The sequence below is a fragment of the Fundulus heteroclitus genome, unplaced genomic scaffold (assembly GCF_011125445.2).
Source record: "Fundulus heteroclitus isolate FHET01 unplaced genomic scaffold, MU-UCD_Fhet_4.1 scaffold_198, whole genome shotgun sequence".
NCBI lineage: Eukaryota > Metazoa > Chordata > Actinopteri > Cyprinodontiformes > Fundulidae > Fundulus > Fundulus heteroclitus.
In genome coordinates this window covers 105,621-126,623 of record NW_023396609.1, presented here as the reverse complement: position 1 = coordinate 126,623, position 21,003 = coordinate 105,621, and the positions used below count along the sequence as shown (strand labels likewise).

At 41.6% G+C, this 21,003-nt stretch overlaps 1 protein-coding gene across 2 annotated transcripts in view; it reads left to right on the top strand.

Annotated features, from left to right (window-relative positions):
- Positions 1-16,634, top strand: part of LOC105921260 (calcium homeostasis endoplasmic reticulum protein) — a 63,011-nt gene extending 46,377 nt beyond the window's left edge. For both annotated transcript variants that reach the window (XM_036129664.1, XM_036129665.1), the window contains 12 exons: positions 1,378-1,573; positions 5,141-5,304; positions 5,820-6,074; positions 6,381-6,576; positions 6,668-6,909; positions 8,611-8,744; positions 9,558-9,644; positions 10,279-10,422; positions 15,384-15,494; positions 15,570-15,664; positions 15,799-15,984; positions 16,127-16,634. In XM_036129664.1, the coding sequence (XP_035985557.1) occupies positions 1,378-1,573; positions 5,141-5,304; positions 5,820-6,074; positions 6,381-6,576; positions 6,668-6,909; positions 8,611-8,744; positions 9,558-9,644; positions 10,279-10,422; positions 15,384-15,494; positions 15,570-15,664; positions 15,799-15,984; positions 16,127-16,164 (1,848 nt within the window). In that variant the 3' untranslated portion in view covers positions 16,165-16,634. The remainder of the gene's footprint in view (positions 1-1,377; positions 1,574-5,140; positions 5,305-5,819; positions 6,075-6,380; positions 6,577-6,667; positions 6,910-8,610; positions 8,745-9,557; positions 9,645-10,278; positions 10,423-15,383; positions 15,495-15,569; positions 15,665-15,798; positions 15,985-16,126) is intronic.
- The last annotated feature ends 4,369 nt before the right edge of the window (positions 16,635-21,003 follow it).

Below are 21,003 nucleotides of genomic sequence, written 5' to 3'. Positions count from 1 at the left end.
AAAAATGTAATGTAAAAAGCACCAAAGGTCAACAGTTTCATGATACATCAAGCTTAAATATAAAAAGTACCGGTGTTGATATCAGTGATACTGACCCTGTATTCACTTGGTACCGGGTCTATTAAAAATTCCCGGTATAGGCCCACCTCTGTCTGGCACAAACCCAATACATCCCATGGCCTCAAGTATATCATTATTCTGAACAGCACAGACAGAGTCAAGGGGGGGATGGAAAACCTGTCAGTCTGCCTGTGATTAGAGACTGGTACAGAAGTTCCCCTTCCTGCAGGACAATGACCTGACGCATCCTGCTATAGAAATATTCAAGTAGTTTAAGTGGAAACATTTAAAGGTGTCGGAGTGGCTTAGTCAAAGTCTGGATCTGTGGTTAGACTTGAAGAGAGCTGTTCACCTAGGGTGACCATATTTTCATTTGGGAAAACCAGGACACCTTGGGGGGGGGGGGGGGATCTCTGTTCCCATGAATAGAGACGTCTGTGGCATGCACTCACTTAACATAGGCCTACGTAATCCTACAATAACATTATATTTACAGTTGGTTTATTAAAAATTGCTTTTCAGTAAAAGTCAACAGCAATAACTCCAATAACAAATCATAATTTTATTCAAAATTTATTTATTAAAAAATGCTTAACAATTCCTGTAATGAATGAATAGCACAATAAAGGCCTCCCATGTGTCTCGACCCGGTCTGAAAGCGGGGAAACTCTTTTATAAATCGTCGGTAAACATACATTTGAGCTTTGGTATGTTGTTGGCGTACTGACAGCCACGCTATCTATCTTCTGATTAAGAACAGGGCTGCCCACATTGACGCGGCTCAGGGATTACGTCACACGCAGCGCCATGCGCAGTGCCCTAGTGCCTGTCAATTTAATGGTCCAATGAAGGTAATTTAAAAAACAGGACATTTCCTCACTTTCTAAAAAAAAAAACGGGACGCCCGGGACAGGACGTGAAATACGGACATGTCCCGGGAAATACGGACGTTTGGTCACCCTATGTTCACCCATCCAACATGGAGGAGCTGGAGCAGGTTAGCCTGGAGGAACGGGTAGAAATCCTAGAGGCCAGGTGTGGAGAGCTCATAGAGACTGATCCAACAATACCTGCAGCTAGAACTGCTGTAAAAGGTGAATCTTCAAAGTACCAGGAGAGAGTGAACAGTTATGCAAACTATTGTTTGTTGTTTTGTCTTCTTTATTTGCTTCACAATAACAAATATGCTACAGCTTCTATGTTGTAGATATATTCTGGAACTGAAATGGTGCAATCTCTCAAACAATATTTTCGTGAAAGCCTGGTAGGTAAATTCAGTTTGGCCCTCTAATATTTCTCACTTGTTTGGTTTTTCAGGCTTCCCTGATAACTGAGTATGCTGCTGTGGTGCAGCCCATCCAGTTGGCCTTCCAGCAGCAGATCCAGACGTTAAAGACTCAACACGAAAAGTTTGTTGCTAGTCTGAAGCAGCAGCAACAGACTGGCACTGCTAGACCGACAACAACTCCTGCTGAAGCTGACAATCCCCCTTCCATCACAACACAAGCTTCAGGTAATACATAATCAACTTGGTCCATTATTTAGTTTTACATTTGAAAAACAATATTTTATACAGTGGATATGGATACAGGTATTGAACATGTCACCATTTTTGTTATTGTAAACATTTCTAAATGTGCTAATGACATGAATTATTCACCTGGTGTAGCTCAGAAATCAAGTTATGTGCTGTAAGAGGAAATGACACAAGGGTAGCTGAGGTCTGGCCTATAAAGAGGTGTGTCATTACCTCTCATGATGGGTAAAAGCAATGAACTATCTCAATGCCTTTACAGCCTTATTGTTGCAAAACATTCTGATGGCATCGGTGACAGAAGGGTTTCTAAACTTTTGAACATTCCAGTGAGCACCGTTGGGGACATAATCTGGAAGTGCAAAGAACATCATTCGACTTTGTAGGAGGAGCACCTGGTCTTGGTGTTCCTCCTACAATTCTGACAGAGAAAAGAAAAGAATTAGCAGAAGAGTTGTCCAATTGCCAAGAACTACTTGTTGAGAGCTTGAGAAAGAGCTGGAAATAGCAGGTGCAATTGTTTGAAAGAAAACAACAAGCAGTGTACTCGGGATGCAAGTTATTGATTAAGTTAAAGTACTTCTTGATTCTGAGATCATACAAGTTGCTAAATGTTAGAAAGTTCACATATTATGACCTGAGGGAAAAAAAAAATTAAAATTCGATGAAAAAGTGGATTTTTAAGGCTTTTTAGCTCAAGGCTTATAAAAAAATTTTGCATGACCGATGACGTAATATGTGGGTAGGCGTTGATCTGTTGACATGGTAACAAGATACTTCCTGGTTGCAAACTCGCTTTCTCAAAGACAAATAGACGGATTAAACATGGCTAAAAAGTGTGTGGCTTATGGTTGGTCAAATACCAACAAGGATAATGTCTCTTTACACACATTTCCCAACCCAAAAAGTCCCGGTGTTGTGCGAAATTCAGCTCCCCTGTGAAAATCTGTTCCCCTCTGTGTCGGGAGCTGCAGCCAGAGGGGGTGGGGTTTCACGGTGCTTCTGATCAGTTTCTCGGTAAAATAACTCATATAATCATGTCATGATTGTAACATTCAGTTTAATCGGCAGCTGTTGTCTACAAAATTGTAAAATACAAATAAATAAACGCTGTCTTTCTTAATGCAGCTGAAATGTCCATATTCTCTCCTCACTCATCACGCAGTGAAGCGGAGAAATCTCGCCGTCATCACAGCAGCCTGCTGAGAAGCGACATGCTCTCTACACTACCTCTCTGCACGGCGCTGCTTTGCTGAGAGGTAGTGAGCGGCATGGGGTTCCGAACCGAAAGGGCTATGGGTCTTTCGTCCTGTCCCCATCCCCCCCCCCCCCCCCCCCCCCCCCCCCGGGAGAATATGAGCGCCACGGCGCAACAGATAAATGCGCGTCCGCTCTCAGAGCTCTCACGTCTAGATTATTTAGTAAAAAACACATAATGCTGAAATTGATGCTATGGTTTGTGCTAAATGTACATCTTTTTATGTGCTGTTTTGGCGGATTTCAGCCGTCATAAACGATGCCAGACAATCGAGCTTTAACGAGTTCTTTCCGTGTTTACATCCGAACGGTCAGCCATGACCGCGATTATGAGCACCAATTCCAATTATACATTAGCAAACCATTCTGTTTATTCTCCTAAAATGTTTTTGTCAGACTTACCCGAGTCGTAACAGACGCTTGCGCTGTCTTTCGTGTTAAAATCATCACTTTGTGAATCGCCATCTGAACTTCTCGTGGTGTACTTCATTGAACTCTCTGTAGTGTAACCTGGGCAACGCCCACAAACTACGTCATCGACCCAAAGTGTGGATTTTCAGCCTAGCGGTCGCCGAGGGACTATTTTAAGTCCTTAAAAAAACTTTTAACGGCGCAATCATGATTTTAATGCCACATTTTTTGAAAATATGGCCACTAAGCATGTATTTCCGAGTTGGTCGATCTCAGAATCAAGAAGTACTTTAATCTAAATCAATTAACAATTAATTTTATAAGCGGCCATATTCTTAAGAACCCTTTTTTCTCTTGTAAGAAGACGGTCTTTCCATAACATGATGGGACTATTTTTTTTATAATTTTTTTTTTTTACAATATGCTGATTTTCAAAAAAGGCACATCATATATTTTAACAGTTTATTGTGTCAGCTCATATTCATTACTGACTGAATAAACAAACAAAAATGGTGATTTTTATCACTCATTATCAAACTTGGACATATTTATAAAGTATAACAAAACAGGAACCTATTAGGTTACTGAATAGAAACATTCCTACAAATGCACTCGACGGCCATGGCAAAAGGCATACTGAAGCCTGTTTAGTTTGCTGCACAACTTTTGGACATCAGTTAAATACTGGGAGAACATGGTCTGGTCAGATGACAGCAAAACGTAACCTTTTGAATTGGAGATGCACTGATCTGATACCCGCTTTGGATATCTGCACCGATATTGTCTAATTTTCAGGATGGGATAATTGATGCCGATCCAGCATTCATACACAACGATACACTTCACTTCTATTTTTGTAACGCCGGTTATGTCGTCACGCAGCACAGGCACAGCAGCTAGTGATGAGCAAACAGCATCATGGAGCAAACGCAGGAACAAGCTGAGTTAAATGTTTGTGATCTTTGTTTGTGTATGTTATGGCGATTGTACTGGAACAACAATTTCCCTCTGGGATTATTAAGTATTTCTGATTCTGATAACTATTTGGAAACATTTCACACTTGATACGCCAACAAGTCACACTGCATCATGCAATATCGGCAATGTGTAAGTTGTGGGGAGGGGGGGGGGGGGTTGATTAAGTTGGTAAATTCAACACCACAAACTTAAATAGGCACCTCCAAAAAACTGGTTCGGTGCATTTCTAATGTGGCTGCCATAACAGACATAATATTTGGAGGATATCTTTAGGACTGTTAAAAATATGTTTACTATGAAATGGTGACATGTTTCAATACTTATTGAAACATTGTACATGTTTCACTTATTGTACATGTTTGATCAGAAGAACCAATAAGGCTGTGATTTAGGTCCTGTTCCACTATGTTCCTGTACTTGTTATGTCTATTTTTATAATCACACGGACTGCAAAACCTGCACAAGTGTCAAGATTTATGAGTGAAAGGATTTGAGTGAAAGGGATCAAGAGATCAAAGTGATGAGTTTTAGGCCAACAAACCAGTTTCTTGATGGAACAATGGAAAAAATACATTGTGTTTAAAGTGTTTGCTAATAACTTAACATCAGATTGTTTCACTTGCACTAGACTTACTAAGGTTATCTTTATCCAATTTTAAAATTAGTTTGATCTGAAGCATTTAAGTTTGGCAACAAAAAAAGCAAAAGCAGAAGAACTTTGTAAGAAGACAAACACTTTTCCCTGCATTGCATTGCTCTAAATGATAGATTCATAAAATATCAGAATTTCACTAAGTGTAACTTGGACACAAGCTCTAAGTTCAACCCAAGTGCAAGAAGGCATGTTATCAAAACCAGCCCAATCTTCTTAAATCTCTAATTCCCTGTGATAATGTGCAGGAGATGTAAAGCCTCCCGTGATCGGTCCTCCTTCAGTGGACTTTGATGGATCTGCGCCCAGATCCCTGGACTCCAAAAACTCCAGTGGACCGCCTGATATTCCAACCAACAAGCCTGGGTGGTTTGAGCCGCAGCATGTTGGACCCTGGAATCCCAACCAGCCGGTAAAAGTCCACCTGCTCGACTTTCTACATGCACAAGTGAAAACATACTAGCTTTATGCTTTCAACAATCTTTGTCATTATGTCACAATAATATCATTTTGGTGAGACACAGATTCACACAGATTCACACATAACATACAGACACAACAAGATGAAATGTTTTTGAATTGTAAAATGCGCTTACACTTCCTGGGAGGCTAAATGCAAGCAAGTGGTCCTTAGCATCTGATAAGATTTCAGTTTGAGTCAAAAGGCAGACAGCAGTCACTTTACACAATATACTGTGCAATAGCATGAACACACCATGCCCTAGATCAGAAAAATGAAGGATCAAGCAGCCAAGACCAAAAACATCCCATATCATCACCTCATGTCAAGATTAGGGTTATTAAGAACAATATCCAGCATTTTGTCTTTGCTTCCTCATTGAAAGAAAGTCCCTACTCAGACGTTCCTATAGAAATAGTAGGGTATGATGTCACAATCTACTGCCTGTGTAACTCTTGTTTGCCCAGCCTCCCTTTGACCTGAACCAGCCTCCCCCTCCCTGTCCTCCGTGGAACAGTCATGAGGGAATGTGGAACGAGCAGAGGGAGCCAGGAAACTGGAGTGGAGGTCCTCCTAGAGATGGAGGCCCCTGGAGTGGGCCAGGAGGCTCTGAGCCGGGTCCTCCATCCTGGAACTCCTTTGATCAGCAGCCACCCTGGGGGAATCAGACTGATCAGCCTCCATGGGGTCAAAGAGAGCCCCCTTTTCCACCACGGATGCAGGTATGCATGGGATTTACTTTACTTTAGTTTCCTTTATAAACTGATTTCCACGCCTCAGTCGATGTGCCTAAATTGTGCTTAAGGTATCCCATGGCAGTTTACACAGAAATAATCTTTTTATTCAGTAGTTTCCCTTTTAAATAGTAGAAGTGAGTTTAATGCAGTTTTAGTTTCTGCTGGAATACCACCACATTTTGAGCTGTTTAGTTTTACCTGGTGATGGCATGTACTTGACACAATATGCTAGCAGACACTATAGCAGTATTTTCATATCTGCTTATTTTTTTCATGTTGTAATTGTTATAGAGACCTCCCCATTTCAGAGGGCCTTTTGCACCACACCCACAGCCCCCCCCTTTTAACCAGCCTCCACCACCCCCTCACAATTTTGGACGATTCCCACCACGCTTCGTGCAGGAAGAGTTTACTCCAAGGCACCACTATGACAGACCCCCTTACACCTCACATCGCTTTGACTATTCTCAGGGAGAATATCCTGGAGGTTAGTGAGGACATAAGGCGATAACCCAGTGATACTAACTCCGCTCTTGTACATCTATTTAGACTCATTTCAAAATCAACTGTTTGTCCAGAAATTGCAGGCCCACCACTTCACCACCACCCCAGTCAACGAATACCTCCACCAGCTATAGGAGCTGATCATCCTCCCTGGGGTACAGGCCAACACCCAGACTTTGGCCCACCTCAACATGGCTTCAATGGTCATTCACCTCACATGCGCCATCGACAGCAGCCTGTTCAAGACGACCCAAGTCTGGTTCCAAACGTACCCTACTTTGACCTGCCAGCAGGGCTTATGGCGCCGTTGGTCAAAGTAAGTTAGCTGACTTTAATTTTGGGACAGTGGTAATAAGATTTTTCTCAAACGCCTCTTTCAATTGGTACCATTAGTAGTTCCACATAAGCGCTGCTAATGGAAAAGCCAAAAAGGCATCCCGACCCATAGTGAGTTGGGATTTGGGGGGTGGGGAGGAGCATGAAGTCTTTTCAGCAAGGTGGAATCTCTTCATGCCGTCATCTGTTGAGGTAGCAGCATCACATCCAGTGACTTAAAAAACCTCAAGTTGATAAAAAAGGTTCCTTCTGTTCTGGGGACTATGCTTGAATCTATAGGGGAGACTGTGCAAAATAAGGGCTCTTCATAAAATGAAGAACATTTACGGGTGACCCTTATCAGCTTGTCAGGGTTTCTGCAGGGTCTTATAAAGTCGAAGATTTCAAAAATCTTAATTAGAGATCCTAAAAAAGTCTTCAGCTTTTTATGTTTGAAAAAGCTGAAGACTTTTTTCAATTCAATTCATTTCAATTTTATTTATATAGCGCCAATTCATGAAACATGTCATCTCAAGGCACTTTACAAGGTCAAATTCAATCAGATTATACAAATTGGTCAAAAAATTCCTATATAAGGGAACCAGTTGATTGCATCACTCCTGGAGAAGCGTAGAGCCACAGGGAGATTACCTGACTCCGCCAGATAGATTTGCTCCGCATATCCATCTGGAAACCTTCCGTTGAAGTAATTTTGGGAAGGGGCGAAAATACTGGTTAGCTGATTGGCCTATGTTGGTGATAGACGGGCCAAATGAACCAATCAGATTCGTCGTCGAATAATAAGGCTCGTTAGCTCAGCAAAGAAATACTCTGTAATTCTGATAAAACTTGCTCGATAGCCACGCTAACGCTAGTTTCATCGGCTGAAGCCGCCATGTTCTTTAGACTGAACTGTCGCGCTTCCCGTTGCGTCACACCTCAACCCGCCTCAAAGCCAACGCTGATTGGACGTTCGTTTGGTGAACGGCTCCAAATTTTCTTTAACGGAGAGTAGCTAGACTGATCTGCGAGTGAAACCTTGAAAGCTCGCGAGATCAGGATGGTCTCACGAGGCTACCAGGGAGAGTCCTATCATTAGGACTATAATTATAGGTCCTATAATTATTAGGACCTATAATTAAGATTTCAAAAATCCGGTTTGAAAAAGCTGGTTCATGACCGTCTCCAGTCAGTTGAAAATGCTGCTTTAACACACCAAAGAGACAGCACATTACTCCAGTTTTTCTCTCTACACTGGCTACTGGTACCCTTTAGATTTCATTTGAATGTTTCTGTCTTCGCTGAAGGAGCCTGTGTGGTCGTAACTGCAGCATACATCTCTGAGCTTCTGTAGCCATACTCCCCTTCTCGCAGCTTGAAATCCTCCAGTCAATTCCTGTTAATGCTTCCATGAAATCATTTTAAGACCAGAGGGGACAGGTCCTTCAGCGCGGTGGAATGCTAGCATCCATCTTTGCACTGCTTTGAAAACCAATTTATTCAGATTGCCTTTTACTAATTTAATGCTGTACGATGCATGAATGCTGTTTTTATCTCTTCTTGTTTTATTCTGTTTTTTGTTATGCTTGTTTTATTGTGAAGCACTTTGGGTTTTTTATCCTGTTAAAGGTACTATATGAATAAAGTATAACCACTGAAGTCTGCATAACTCACAATCATAACTTGTGCTGTCTTTACACAGCTTGAGGACTGTGATTATAAACCTTTGGACCCCAAAGATATCAGGTTACCCCCTCCTATGCCACCCAGTGATCGGCTATTAGCTGCTGTGGAGGCTTTCTACAGCCCTCCATCACATGATCGACCTAGAAACAGGTAAACATACCTACGCTTTGGTTTTAATACTGGTTTAGACTGCATGAAAATAATCATTTTCCATGTTTTGGTTCATTTCCTGACAAACACAGATGATTTCATGTTATACAAAAAGGACCATTTGAGTAATGTCCAAAATCTTGTTGTCAGGCTGGTTATTAGAAGTTCTTGTTAATTGCTTTGTTTCCCCCGCACACAGTCAGCAAGAGGAGCCCATTTCTAAGCATACTTTCACCCTTTGACATTGTTAGAAAGTTCAGTTATGTTTTTAGTTTACACAGATCTATCTATCTATCTATCTATCTATCTATCTATCTATCTATCTATCTATCTATCTATCTATCTATCTATCTATCTATCTATCTATCTATCTATCTATCTATCTATCTATCTATCTATCTATCTATCTATCTATCTATCTATCTATCTATCTATCTATCTATCTATCTATCTATCTATCTATCTATCTATCTATCTATCTATCTATCTATCTATCTATCTATCTATGTTTTTCGTGAGGGGAAATAAATCACACAAAGCCAAAATTTCTAAATCTGAATATTTGATCATTAAATAAGTTTTTTTAAGACATAAATCATATAGTCAGTAGACTAAGTTTAATTGTTTTATTTTTCTGTTCCGTCACAGTAGTCTTTGTTTTGATAAGATTTACTACGATCAGCTGGAAGGTCCCAAAACCTTATGGGGGTGCTTTAAGTAAAGAGCAGTAAAGCCTGCTTTTATGAATGGTGCTTTACAAATGAGCAGAACTTGCCTAGATATTACAGGCAGCTTTGGTTTGTTTGTCTGCAGTGAAGGTTGGGAGCAGAATGGCCTGTATGAGTTCTTCAGGGCCAAAATGAGAGCTAGGAGAAAAAAGGAACAGGAGAAAAGAAATAGGTGAGTCTCTTATCTATATTTGAATTCATGTGTTTAAGCTATTTTTCACCAGCTAAAGTTGTAAGCTTGGTTGATGTATGACGCTGGTCATGTACTGAGTATCTGGAACATTAAACATGAAAGCCAAACTCTATTGATTAACTATGTCACTGTCCAAATGCAACATATATTAATATTAGGGTCGTTTTCACAGGCTTTATGCATTTTTATACATTGCCTGAATCCATACGGCATACATGAAATTTTACCATCAGAGGTACCCACAGTGAACCCTTACAGCAGTACTTGCTTGTGCCTCAAGACCAACTGCAGATCAATTATTGCTTTTATGTGATGTCGCTAAAGTCACCTATAACAAAAGAAACTTTCTAGATTTGTCACTAGTTGCTTTTGTTGAAAATAAATTGCTAGAGGGTCTGAAAAGCCACTAAATATGGTGCCAAAGTCACCAGGTTGGCCATGCTGTTCGTGAGTGCCTTGGAGCAGCTCAGTGTATTACGCTCGGTGTCACACAGGTCAGTGTGACCACTTCTTCCTGTCAACCAGCAATAGTGTGACTTGCCAGCCCTCTAAAATGCTATGTCTGCTCTTCTATCAACCTGTTTTTATTTTGCAATTCTGTTTGTTTTTGTAGTCATGGAGGAAGTCGCTCCAGGAGTCGCTCTCGCAGCCGAAGAAGATCCTCTTCTCGCTCAAGCTCTCAGTCCTCAAAGTCCTCCAGATCACGTTCGCCATCATCTCACTCCGGCAGCCGCTCTCGCTCCTACTCACGATCCAGGTCTGAAAACTCGCACTGCACACACATCTGATCGGCAGCAATATTGAAACCTTGGTTGTTTTGAGTATATCGCTGGTAATTGCCAACTTTAGGTTAAGAATCAAAATGATTGCAAGCATAACAGGCAGCAGCTGTAGACCAGCCATTTCTATATCATATTATACATTTCTATATATTCAGCTCTGTTTTTGATACTACGGAGGTGACCAGATGGCCTTAAGGGGTGCACTGTATCTGATTCACTGTTGTGGAATATTGATTTATTTTTTGATGAGACAGTGCAGTCTTTATAAAAATGGCTGAAATCATTAAATTTGCTATGTTTTACCATTAGGCTAGTTTCTGTCTGTATTCACATGATCACATGTTGTGCGCAAATACTTCATTTACTGTATTTTTCAGACCATACGGCGCACAGGATTATAAGGCCCATTTTGAATTAACGTGTCTTGGTGTGTCTTTGTGCACATATAAAGCACACCAGATTATAGGGTGCACCAAATATTCTTCCCAAGTGTGTAATATCACTCTGCCCCGTCACGTCCACAGCTCTCTAGCCGTCTCTGTTGGGAGGACATAGTAGTTGGACAACACTGCCCTGTTTCTAACATATGGCCAAAATAAGCTTAACTTTTATATTGAATTAACTTACGAGGTTTATTGTTACTAGGACGTACTCTGGGCTCGGGCTGCCTAACGGCTCTCATATACTCGGGCGTACTGTGTACATTCTGTAAGCTTGGTGGACTCTGCGCTGATATTCCGTGGCATTTTACCTTCATAGTTGAGCGTACTGTTGCCTACATTTCTTGAGGCAAATGCCTACAATTCCAACACTTTCTGCCAGTGGGACGAAGCGGCAGAATGGATGGTAAAATGTTTGATTAGCTAGCTTAGCACCTAGAGCCGTTTCTTTTCCATTTCAATTTTATTTATATGCCGCCAATTCATGAAACATGTCATCTCGAGGCACTTTACAAAGTCAAATTCAATCAGATTATACAGATTGGTCAGAAATGTCCTATATAAGGGAACCAGTTAATTGCTTCAAAGTCCTGACAAGCAGCATTCACTCTTGAAGCTACAGGAAGAGTTGTCTGCATTGTCCATGGCTTTGCAGCAATCCCTCATACTGAGCAAGCATGAAGCGACAGTGGAGAGGAAAACTCCCCATTAGCGGGAAGGAAAACCTCCAGCAGAACCGGGCTCAGTATGAACGGTCATCTGCCTCGACCGACTGGGGGTTACAGAAGACAGAGCAGAGACACAACAAGAGAAACAAAAAGCACAGAAGCACACATTGATCCAGTAATCTGTTCTACATTAGATGGTAATAGCGGGTGATCTGTCTTCTCTGGATGATGTCACAGTAAACAGAACGCCAGACCAGGTGTACCTACTATGAAGAAAAAAGAGAGAGAGCAAAAAGTTAAAAGCTGAAATTACAACAGTCATTTCAATGCAATGCAATGCAAAACTAGAGAACAGTAGAAATCATTAGAGTGAGAGTAATAGGCCCTGATGTCCTCCAGCAGCCTAAGCCTATAGCAGCATAACTATAGAGGTAGCTCAGGGTAACATGAGCCACTCTGACTAGAAGCTTTGTCAAAAAGGAAAGTTTTAAGATTAGTCTTAAAAGTAGACGGGAGTTTGAAGAAGATTTATTAACATGAACAAACTGGAATCTGTCCTACAGATAAGATTTAGACCAGCCTAATGCTTTCCCCTTAATCCCTACGGTATGCTCAAGTCTTTGTAGGAGAATATTGTGATCAACTGTATCAAATGCAGCACTGAGATCTAACAGGACAAGTATAGACACAAGTCCATTATCTGAGGCTATGAGAATATCATTAGTGACCTTCACCAGAGCTGTTTCAGTGCTGTGATGAGCTCTGAAGCCTGACTGAAACTCCTCAAGTAGGTCATTACTTTGTAAATGTTCACAAAGTTGATTAGCAACCACTTTCTCAAGAATTTAAAATAAGAAAAGAAGATTGGATATAGGTCTGTAATTTACTAACTCATTTTGATCAAGAAAAGGTTTCTTAAGTAAAGGTTTAATAACAGCTACTTTAAAAGCCTGTGGTACATATCCATTTACCAAGGATAGATTAATCATGTCTAAAATAGCGCCCCTGATCAGAGGGAATACCTCCTTAAACAACTTGGTTGGGATTGGGTCTAACATACAGGTAGAAGGTTTAGATGAAGCAAAAATTTTAGATATCTCAGAAAGCTCTACTGCTTCTAAACAGTTCAGACACTGCGCAGGTTCTAAAGATTCCTCCAACGCTGCCAGCAGGCTCCCACCGCACACCTGTCAATGAGAACAGTGAGGGACGCTGAGTATGTGAGGGCCTTTACATGAATGCACTTTGTTGTGCAATTATGCACTTTTTTAAAATAAATTTAATGTTTATTAAATAACTGTTAAGTATTGTCTGGTTATTATCAGCTCTTAAGCTGATATCAAGACAATTGTTGAAAGGGATGAATTCGAGCACTAGCGATCTTTTTAACAGCAAAACCTGCACACAAATAGAATAAAGGAGTGACAACTTCTTTTCAAGTTCAAGAATTTAATAACAGAAATAAAATGAACATCCAGAGAACATCACTATATAATGCTGTTTATCTTAGAAAACACAATATTTCGATCAATAAATCCTCTCTACTAGGCTAGTGAAACTTAACTAAACTACTAGGGAGGGTCCAGGGAGAGGTGATCTGGGCAGCTTAGAGTCTGAAGAGAGGGGTGATCAGATGTGCTCTGACCTTATATCTGTGAGGGGTTGGTCCACAGGAGAATCCTGCTGAGAGAGAGGCTGTCCTTTATGCCTGTGAGGGTCCCATGTTTGCAGCAGGGGTGAAATACCTTTTGTGGCTGTTGTCAGAATTCAATCTGACATCAATTATTCATCATGGCGTTCATATGGCACAACAACTTCTAGTTTCGACATTACAGTCAGGCAGTCTCTTGACGGCTCAGGGGTCTGATCAGGTAGTGACACAGTGCACCGTAATGTTCCGAATATCCATTGAACGAAACAGCTTTGTTGATTACCAAAGTCGTACTTACAAATTTTAACAGATTTTTGAGAGCATTGTACCACATAAAGTTGGTCCGCAAGCACAACGGTAATCATAAGGCGCACTGGATTTTAAGGCTTACCATCAATTTTTGAGAAGATTTAAGGATTTTAAGTGCACCTTATAGTGTGAAACTGTACACAACTGCATCCACAATCGGCTGAATAATGGGGTACATTAATATTACAAGCTACCAACTCCAACCTGGAAAGTTCTCAACGGCCTGTTACCCTCAAAGTTGTCAAAATTGCGCTGAAATTAGACCGTGAGCATAGCGGTGCTACGTGCTAAGCTAACAGTGTGACACGGATGTTTGAGAACAACATAAAGCTTAGGTGCGGCATCAGCCAATTTATAAAAAGCCTGGAAAACAAAGCTGTTGTCCGGGCTAGCTGTTATTAGCTTCACGGACAGCCCAATAACAGGGTTCTGTCTCCGTCTGGGCTCTCCTTTCAAGCTGCACTACGCAACGCTCTGCTGTGTGAATGCAGACTGAAACAGCGAAACAACATACAGACAGTGTTCTGTCTTTGTTGTCTAAAAGTTAATGTTTCAATTAATTTTTAAGTGGTACAAGAGCAGCATATAGTTTTGACAAGCATAGAGCGCCCTCTTACGGCTATAGATGCTAATGGTTACTACTTGGTTCTTGTTGGTCAGTATGATTTACTATTTTCAATTCAATTCAATTCAATTTTATTTATATAGCGCCAAATCATGAAACATGTCATCTCAAGGCACTTTACAAAGTCAAGTTCAATCATATTATACAGATTGGGTCAGATTATACAGATTGGTCAAAAATGTCCTATATAAGGAAACCAGTTGATTGCATCAAAGTCCCGACAAGCAGCAGTCACTCCTGGGGAACCGTAGAGCCACAGGGAGAGTCGTCTGCATTGTACATGGCTTTGCTGCAATCCCTCATACTGAGCAAGCATGAAGCGACAGTGGGAAGAAAAACCACCCATTAACGGGAAGGAAAAACCTCCGGCAGAACCGGGCTCAGTATGAACGGTCATCTGCCTCGACCGACTGGGGTTACAGAAGACAGAACAGAGACACAACAAGACAGACAAACAAGCACAGAAGCACACATTGATCTAGTAATCTGTTCTACATTAGATGGTAGTAGCGGGTGAGCCGTCTTCTCTGGATGATGTCACAGTTAACAGAACGCCAGACCAGGTGTACCTACTATGAAGAAGGTACACCTTCTTCATAGTAGGTAAATCTTCCATATTTAATATGGAAATATTATTTGCACCTGACTATAAGTCGAAGGATTGGCCAAACTATGAAAAGAATGTGCGACTTATAGAAAAATGTTGTAGTTCTATGGGAACAGCTGCCACTCAGGGCTTAGCCCCTCCCTGCCCTTAAAATGTCACCGTCAGAGCAGTGAAGCGTAGGAGTAACATGGAGGAAAGAACGTCCTGCAGATCAAAACGTTCTCTTGCTAACAACAACATAAAGTTATGAGTTACTTCTTCACTAGACATGTTCCTCTGAAAGGTAATTCTGTTGTGGTGTGTATGTGTATGCAAATATGTGCATACAAGGCAATGCTTATCCCTCATGGGGTCACGAGGGGTGCTGGTGCCTATCTCCAGCTGTCAGTGGGCGAGAGGCGGGTTACACCCTGACAGGTCGTCAGTCTGTCGCAGGACAACACAGAGACAGACAGGACAAACCACCATTCAGTTGAATACAAAGTCTGTAAATAATAACTGACATTTCTTCATCGAAAATCAGATTATTTAATGGGGGGGTCCTTTTGGTTTTTGAGGGGTTTTTTTTATGCGTGAGTATACTAGAAATAGTTGCTTTCTCCTAACTGCATATTTATGTAATTTGACTCCCTTCAGGTCCAGGAGTCGATCCAGGTCTTCTCGGAGTCGTTCTGGCTCCAGATCCAGATCCCACTCAAATTCTCCAAATAAGAGACGTCGTCCCAAATCCCGAAGTTCTTCTCCTTCGTGAGTTCATGATCAATTTTCTTCACAATATATGCAACAAAACAAAAAGATGCCAATCTCAGCTTCTCACTACAGCTCTACTCCAGTGTTGGGCAGTTCCTCATCCAAAGCATCTGGAGATTCCAGATTAGGAGAGGAGAACAAGGGACACCAGCTTTTATTAAAGATGGGTATGCTCATTCATTTCTGTTTACTGTTTAACAAACAACATTTTTCTATCTGCAATGCTTAAAGTGTTCATCTTTTCTCTTGTGAATGCTTTAACAGTTATGCTTGTGTTACTGGTATGCCATGTTGGCTTTAGGTTGGAGCGGTTCTGGAGGCTTGGGGGCCAAGGAACAAGGTATCCAGGACCCCATCAAAGGAGGAGATGTGAGGGATAAATGGGACCAGTACAAAGGTGTCGGAGTGTCCTTAGATGATCCTTATGAGAACTATCGAAGGAATAAGAGCTACAATTTTGTTGCCCGCATGAAAGCAAGAGAGGAAGGTAAATAGATTTTTATTACATCGTTACTGAACTCTGTTTATTTTATACCTCTTTATCTGGAGAATATTTTCTTTCTTTACTAAAATACAATTAGATTTGAAAACAATCTTGAGCAATACAGTTTATTTTTTGCCTGTTTCAGTCAATCGGGAAACTCAGGAAACGCCATCTACTGACTGAGGCCATCAGAATTCTGTTTCACCGTGGATCTGAGCGTTGGAGTGTTCTATCCAGGATGCTTATTACCCCTTAGAAAGATTTCTAGTTCATCAGTGACAGTGCACCACAAGCATGCTAGTGTAGTGTTAACCCACTGCATGAACTTCTTTTTTGTCCTCATGGTGGGTTTGACTAATGGAACTGTTAACAATAGGGTAACAACAATATTTTTTTTACTTGCCAGTTAAGTCTGATAAACCAGTCAATCAAATCACATTTTTCTTACTTTCACAATTGAGCATTTATCAGTAATTTACCAAAAATGCTTAGTCTGTATGTTAAGATTTAATAATCCTACAAATGTAATGAGACAAAAAGAGTCTAAAATGTGTTCTGCAAGTTTAGATGTTTAGTTTAATTCATTTCAATCAGTAAATGTTGTATGACCATACATGAATCAATAAAGGCACATTCTGGGTTTTAGAAATCAATTTTCATTACTCAGCAGCGTTATTCTCTAGGTACAAACTCATTTCACTATTATACAGTCAACTTTAACAAAAGATATGATGGCTTCTTTTTTTAATCTATTTTTTAAACCATTTATTGGTTGAAATAATCTTGACAAAATGGCACTATCGGACCTCAGCCATGACGAATAAAGATATCAGACTGTAATCTGATATCCATGAGAAACATGAGCTAAGGAGTCTCCTCCTTAGGACTGTCCTCACACCAGGACGCCTCCTGACATTCTACAAAACCCGTCTCTGTGGCTCCTTCCTAAGATGGTGGCCCAGCGTGGAGAGTCACAGCACACTCTCTTTTTCGTGGAACCCTCCAGAGAAGGTGGTCCACACCGGGCAGACATCCTTCTCTTTTCCAGGGACCTGCATGGAGTTCACAGTGGAGAGCTGCCAATATTTTCTCAGACTCAAACCAAAGCTAAGTACAGTTTTTATGTGAAAACAGATATTGAAGCCGTCAGCCAGCAACCACAGAAAACCGTCTGTTAGTCATTGTTTGTTGCTCAGCTTTTGCTGGAGAAAACTTAACCGAAAGCTGCTCCCAACTTTCAAGCCGAGTGCAGCTGCACCAGAGAAACCATGGAGAAGTGCCCTGGAGCAGGCATATAGGAGAGCAAGAGCAGTCGCCTTGTTGCCAACAGCCAAACTGCTTGCTACAAACAATCCATGGACACAAAGGATAAGGTTTTGCAGAGATGAACAGGGAACGTTAGTTTGGGAGGAAACTATTTAAAATTGGTTACTTCTAATGTGTTTTCACTGTTTTAATGTGTTTTGCTGTTCAACACTGGAATAAGTAATAATACAAATGATGACAATGGAAAAACAAAAACAGCAAACGGGTATAAAACAGGTATCAAATGTACAATAAAGTGGAAAAAATGTATACGAAATAAGAGTAAACAAAGACAAACACCACAAAATGGGCTATTATAAAATATCATCCCTTAAAGGCATACTATGCAACATTTTTCAGTTAATTAATGTGTTCCATACCGTTTTGGATGATTAAATGAGTCATTTCAGGTTGAACAGAGGTTTTCTAGGCCGCCCTGGTGGTCTGTGGGGGAAATACCATACTTGCAATGGGGTACCGCGCGTGAGCTATTTTTAGAAACACAACGTCACGATGACGTCACATCACGTGGTACGCAGTGGGGCAAACTCCGGAAACCCGTCGCTGTTTTGCTCTAAAAGAGACGTGCGTTAGCCTTGGTTTTACTCGGTAAACGACTGCTTTTTCCAAGTCTAAGACCATGGTTACACGTTCCATAGCAACATTGTTGCTATGGAACGTGCAACAGCGACTCGAGGTACGCTGATCGGCCGCATATGAAGGATGTTTTCTTCAAGAGTGCCAAGGAGAAATGTGTGCGCTGGGACCGGGGCGGTCGGCCTACACAACAGTTCAACCCGGAAAAAGTTACCAAATTCAAGTACATATGTAGCAAGCATTTTGTCGGAGGAAAGGGCCCAACCGAAGAACATCCTGACCCAATTCCAGCGACATCAAGTCAAGGTAAGAGTATTTTGGTGGCCGACATGTTAATAAAGTAGCGCCTGCTACCATGATCGCATATAGGCTATCATGGTAGCAGGCGCTAACATGATAGCCTGCTACCAGGATAGCCTACTCAAAAACATTTCAAATGAGACAAACATTTAACATATACCCATTCCTGGACGGTGATTGCAAACAACAACAAAAAAAAACGGCTGACGCTGCCATGATCGCCGCGCAGGAAAAAAAAACAAAGCTTACCGTTCATCATCTCTGCCAGTTTTCCAGTCTTTTTAAGCCCTCGAACCTCAAGCCATCGTTTGAGCTGAAGGTTGGTGTGTACTTCGACAGTGCGACCAGTAAACCGTGTGCCTGGGACATCGTCTTGGGAAAGTTTAACGGCTGTAAAGTCGGTCATATCCGTTATCCGTGCGTTCTCTCCTGTATGCCCTACCTAAGCGGCAAAAGGGGCGTTGCTCTTGAGACGGTGACGTCACGTGCGCGGTACCCCATTGCAGGAGCCCTCGGCCCGCACACACAGGCTCAGAAGTCTCGTTCAAGACCGCGAGAGTCGGTCTTGCTTTACGGCGAGAACTCCATGTGTTTTTGCCCTGCCATTCACTATATGCACGCGCGAAAGCAACAACAAAGAACCGCGTGTTAACGTCAAATAAACATGCAAGCATATCTAGTTTTATTATTATTTTTTTTATTAATATTTTTTTTATGTTGGCGGCCCCGGCGAGGCGGTGGCGGTAGCATCTCGCCAACATGAAAAAAAAAAATAATAATAATAAAACTGGCGAGGCGGCCGCGGCTTGGCGAGGCGACCGCCTCGCCAAGATAGCGCTGCAGGAAAACCCTGATGTTCATACCTTCACTGTGTTAGTCATTGTTTGTACTGCCGTTTTTTCCACTTTTCGTTGCGTTCTCCTGTCTGCTAAGCTCAGAACAACCGCGCCTGGCTTGACGGAGAAACCAGAACAGCTGAGCATCTTTATGACAGTGCACTTTTACTTTCGCCCTCTGGGGGGAGCCTCGCTGGAAAATCAACCCCGGTTGCATAGTATACCTGTAACATGAGTTAGGTGGTCCATTTCTCCCAGAGGACATCACCCTTCAGTTTTTGAAGCCTTAGTAAAAAGGTTAAGCGATCATGGACTGAATGCTTTTCACTATGGTAAACCACTGGTTTATATTTGGGGGGTCTTTGGTAAGCCATCACTTGGTGTCATGATGCAGCCTGGATGGCTGCACTCTGGGCGTTTCCTACCTGCTCCGTTCCCAGTGCAGCCCTGGTTGGGATCACCTGTCAGACTGCAATTACCTTGGACTGGCTGTGGAACCAACTCCCAGTTTTGGTCCGTGAGGCAGACACCCTGTCTACTTTTAAGACTAGGCTTAAAACTTTTCTTTTTGACAAAAATTATAACTAGTGACTCATGTTACTCTCAGCTACCTTTATAGTTTTACTGCTATAGGCTTAGGTTACTGGAGTATATCAGGATCTAATTTTCTCACTATATTGAGTTCTACTGTTCTTCAATTATGCATTATGTGTTGTCATTTCTGCTTTAACTTTCTGTTCTCTCTCTTTTCTCTTCATAGTAGGTACACCTGGTCTGGCGTTCTGTTAACTGTGACATCATCCAGAGAAGACGGCTCACCCGCTACTACCATCTAATGTAGAACAGATTACTAGATCAATGTGTGCTTCTGTGCTTTTTTGTTTCTCTTGTTGTGTCTCTGTTCTGTCTTCTGTAACCCCAGTCGGTCGAGGCAGATGACCGTTCATACTGAGCCTGGTTCTGCCGGAGGTTTTTTTTCCCGTTAATGGGTGGTTTTTCTTCCCACTGTCGCTTCATGCTTGCTCAGTATGAGGGATTGCAGCAAAGCCATGTACAATGCAGATGACTCTTCCTGTGGCTCTACGGTTCCCCAGGAGTGAATGCTGCTTGTCGGGACTTTGATGCAATCAACTGGTTTCCTTATATAGGACATTTTTGACCAATCTGTATAATATGATTGAATTTGACTTTGTAAAGTGCCTTGAGATGACATGTTTCATGATTTGGCGCTATATAAATAAAATTGAATTGAATTGAATTGGCTCCACCTGTTCACTCCTCTATATAGCTCACCTTAGTCTGTTCGTCGTCGCCGGCTCATCTTCAGTCATCCTCAACACCAAGCCTGTCTAGTCCTGTTCTGGTCCGTCTCGTCTCGCTGCTCGTCTGCCCAGTTAAGTACCCGATATGCTGTGCTGCTGGATCCCTGTTCTTTTGTCTTCGTTGTTTTTCTCGTCTGCAGTCCTGGTTCTCTGGATCCTGTCAGTGTCTCCGCTCCGTTCCTGTCAGCCAGCTCCTGCACCCTTCAACTCCCGTCCTGTAACAGACTCTGGTTCTCATCATCCATCATCCACTGTTTGCAATAAACTCTCAGAAACAGCTGTGTGTGTGCGTGCTGTGTCCGGGTTCATCCAAGACAAATCAAATCATGACACTTGGTAATAGCTTTATTTTTTTTACTCGCAACCATGAAAATTTAAAACAGATATTTATCTGCTTTAAACGGGTTTGGATCCAAATTACCCAAGTAAAATGAAATACATGTAAATGTTGCATCAAAGCCTAGTATTTCCTTTACCAATCAATGAATGTCTTCCCAATACGAGTCTGAGGTACAGCAGTCTGGGCAAAATAATACTCTTTATCGCCATAATCCTGTTGCCTAAATCCAAGGATAAAGGAGACCAACATATCAGCTTTAATACATGCATTAATGGGTTGGTAATTTTCTGCATAAAATGTTTTGTTAGTCTCACCACCAAGT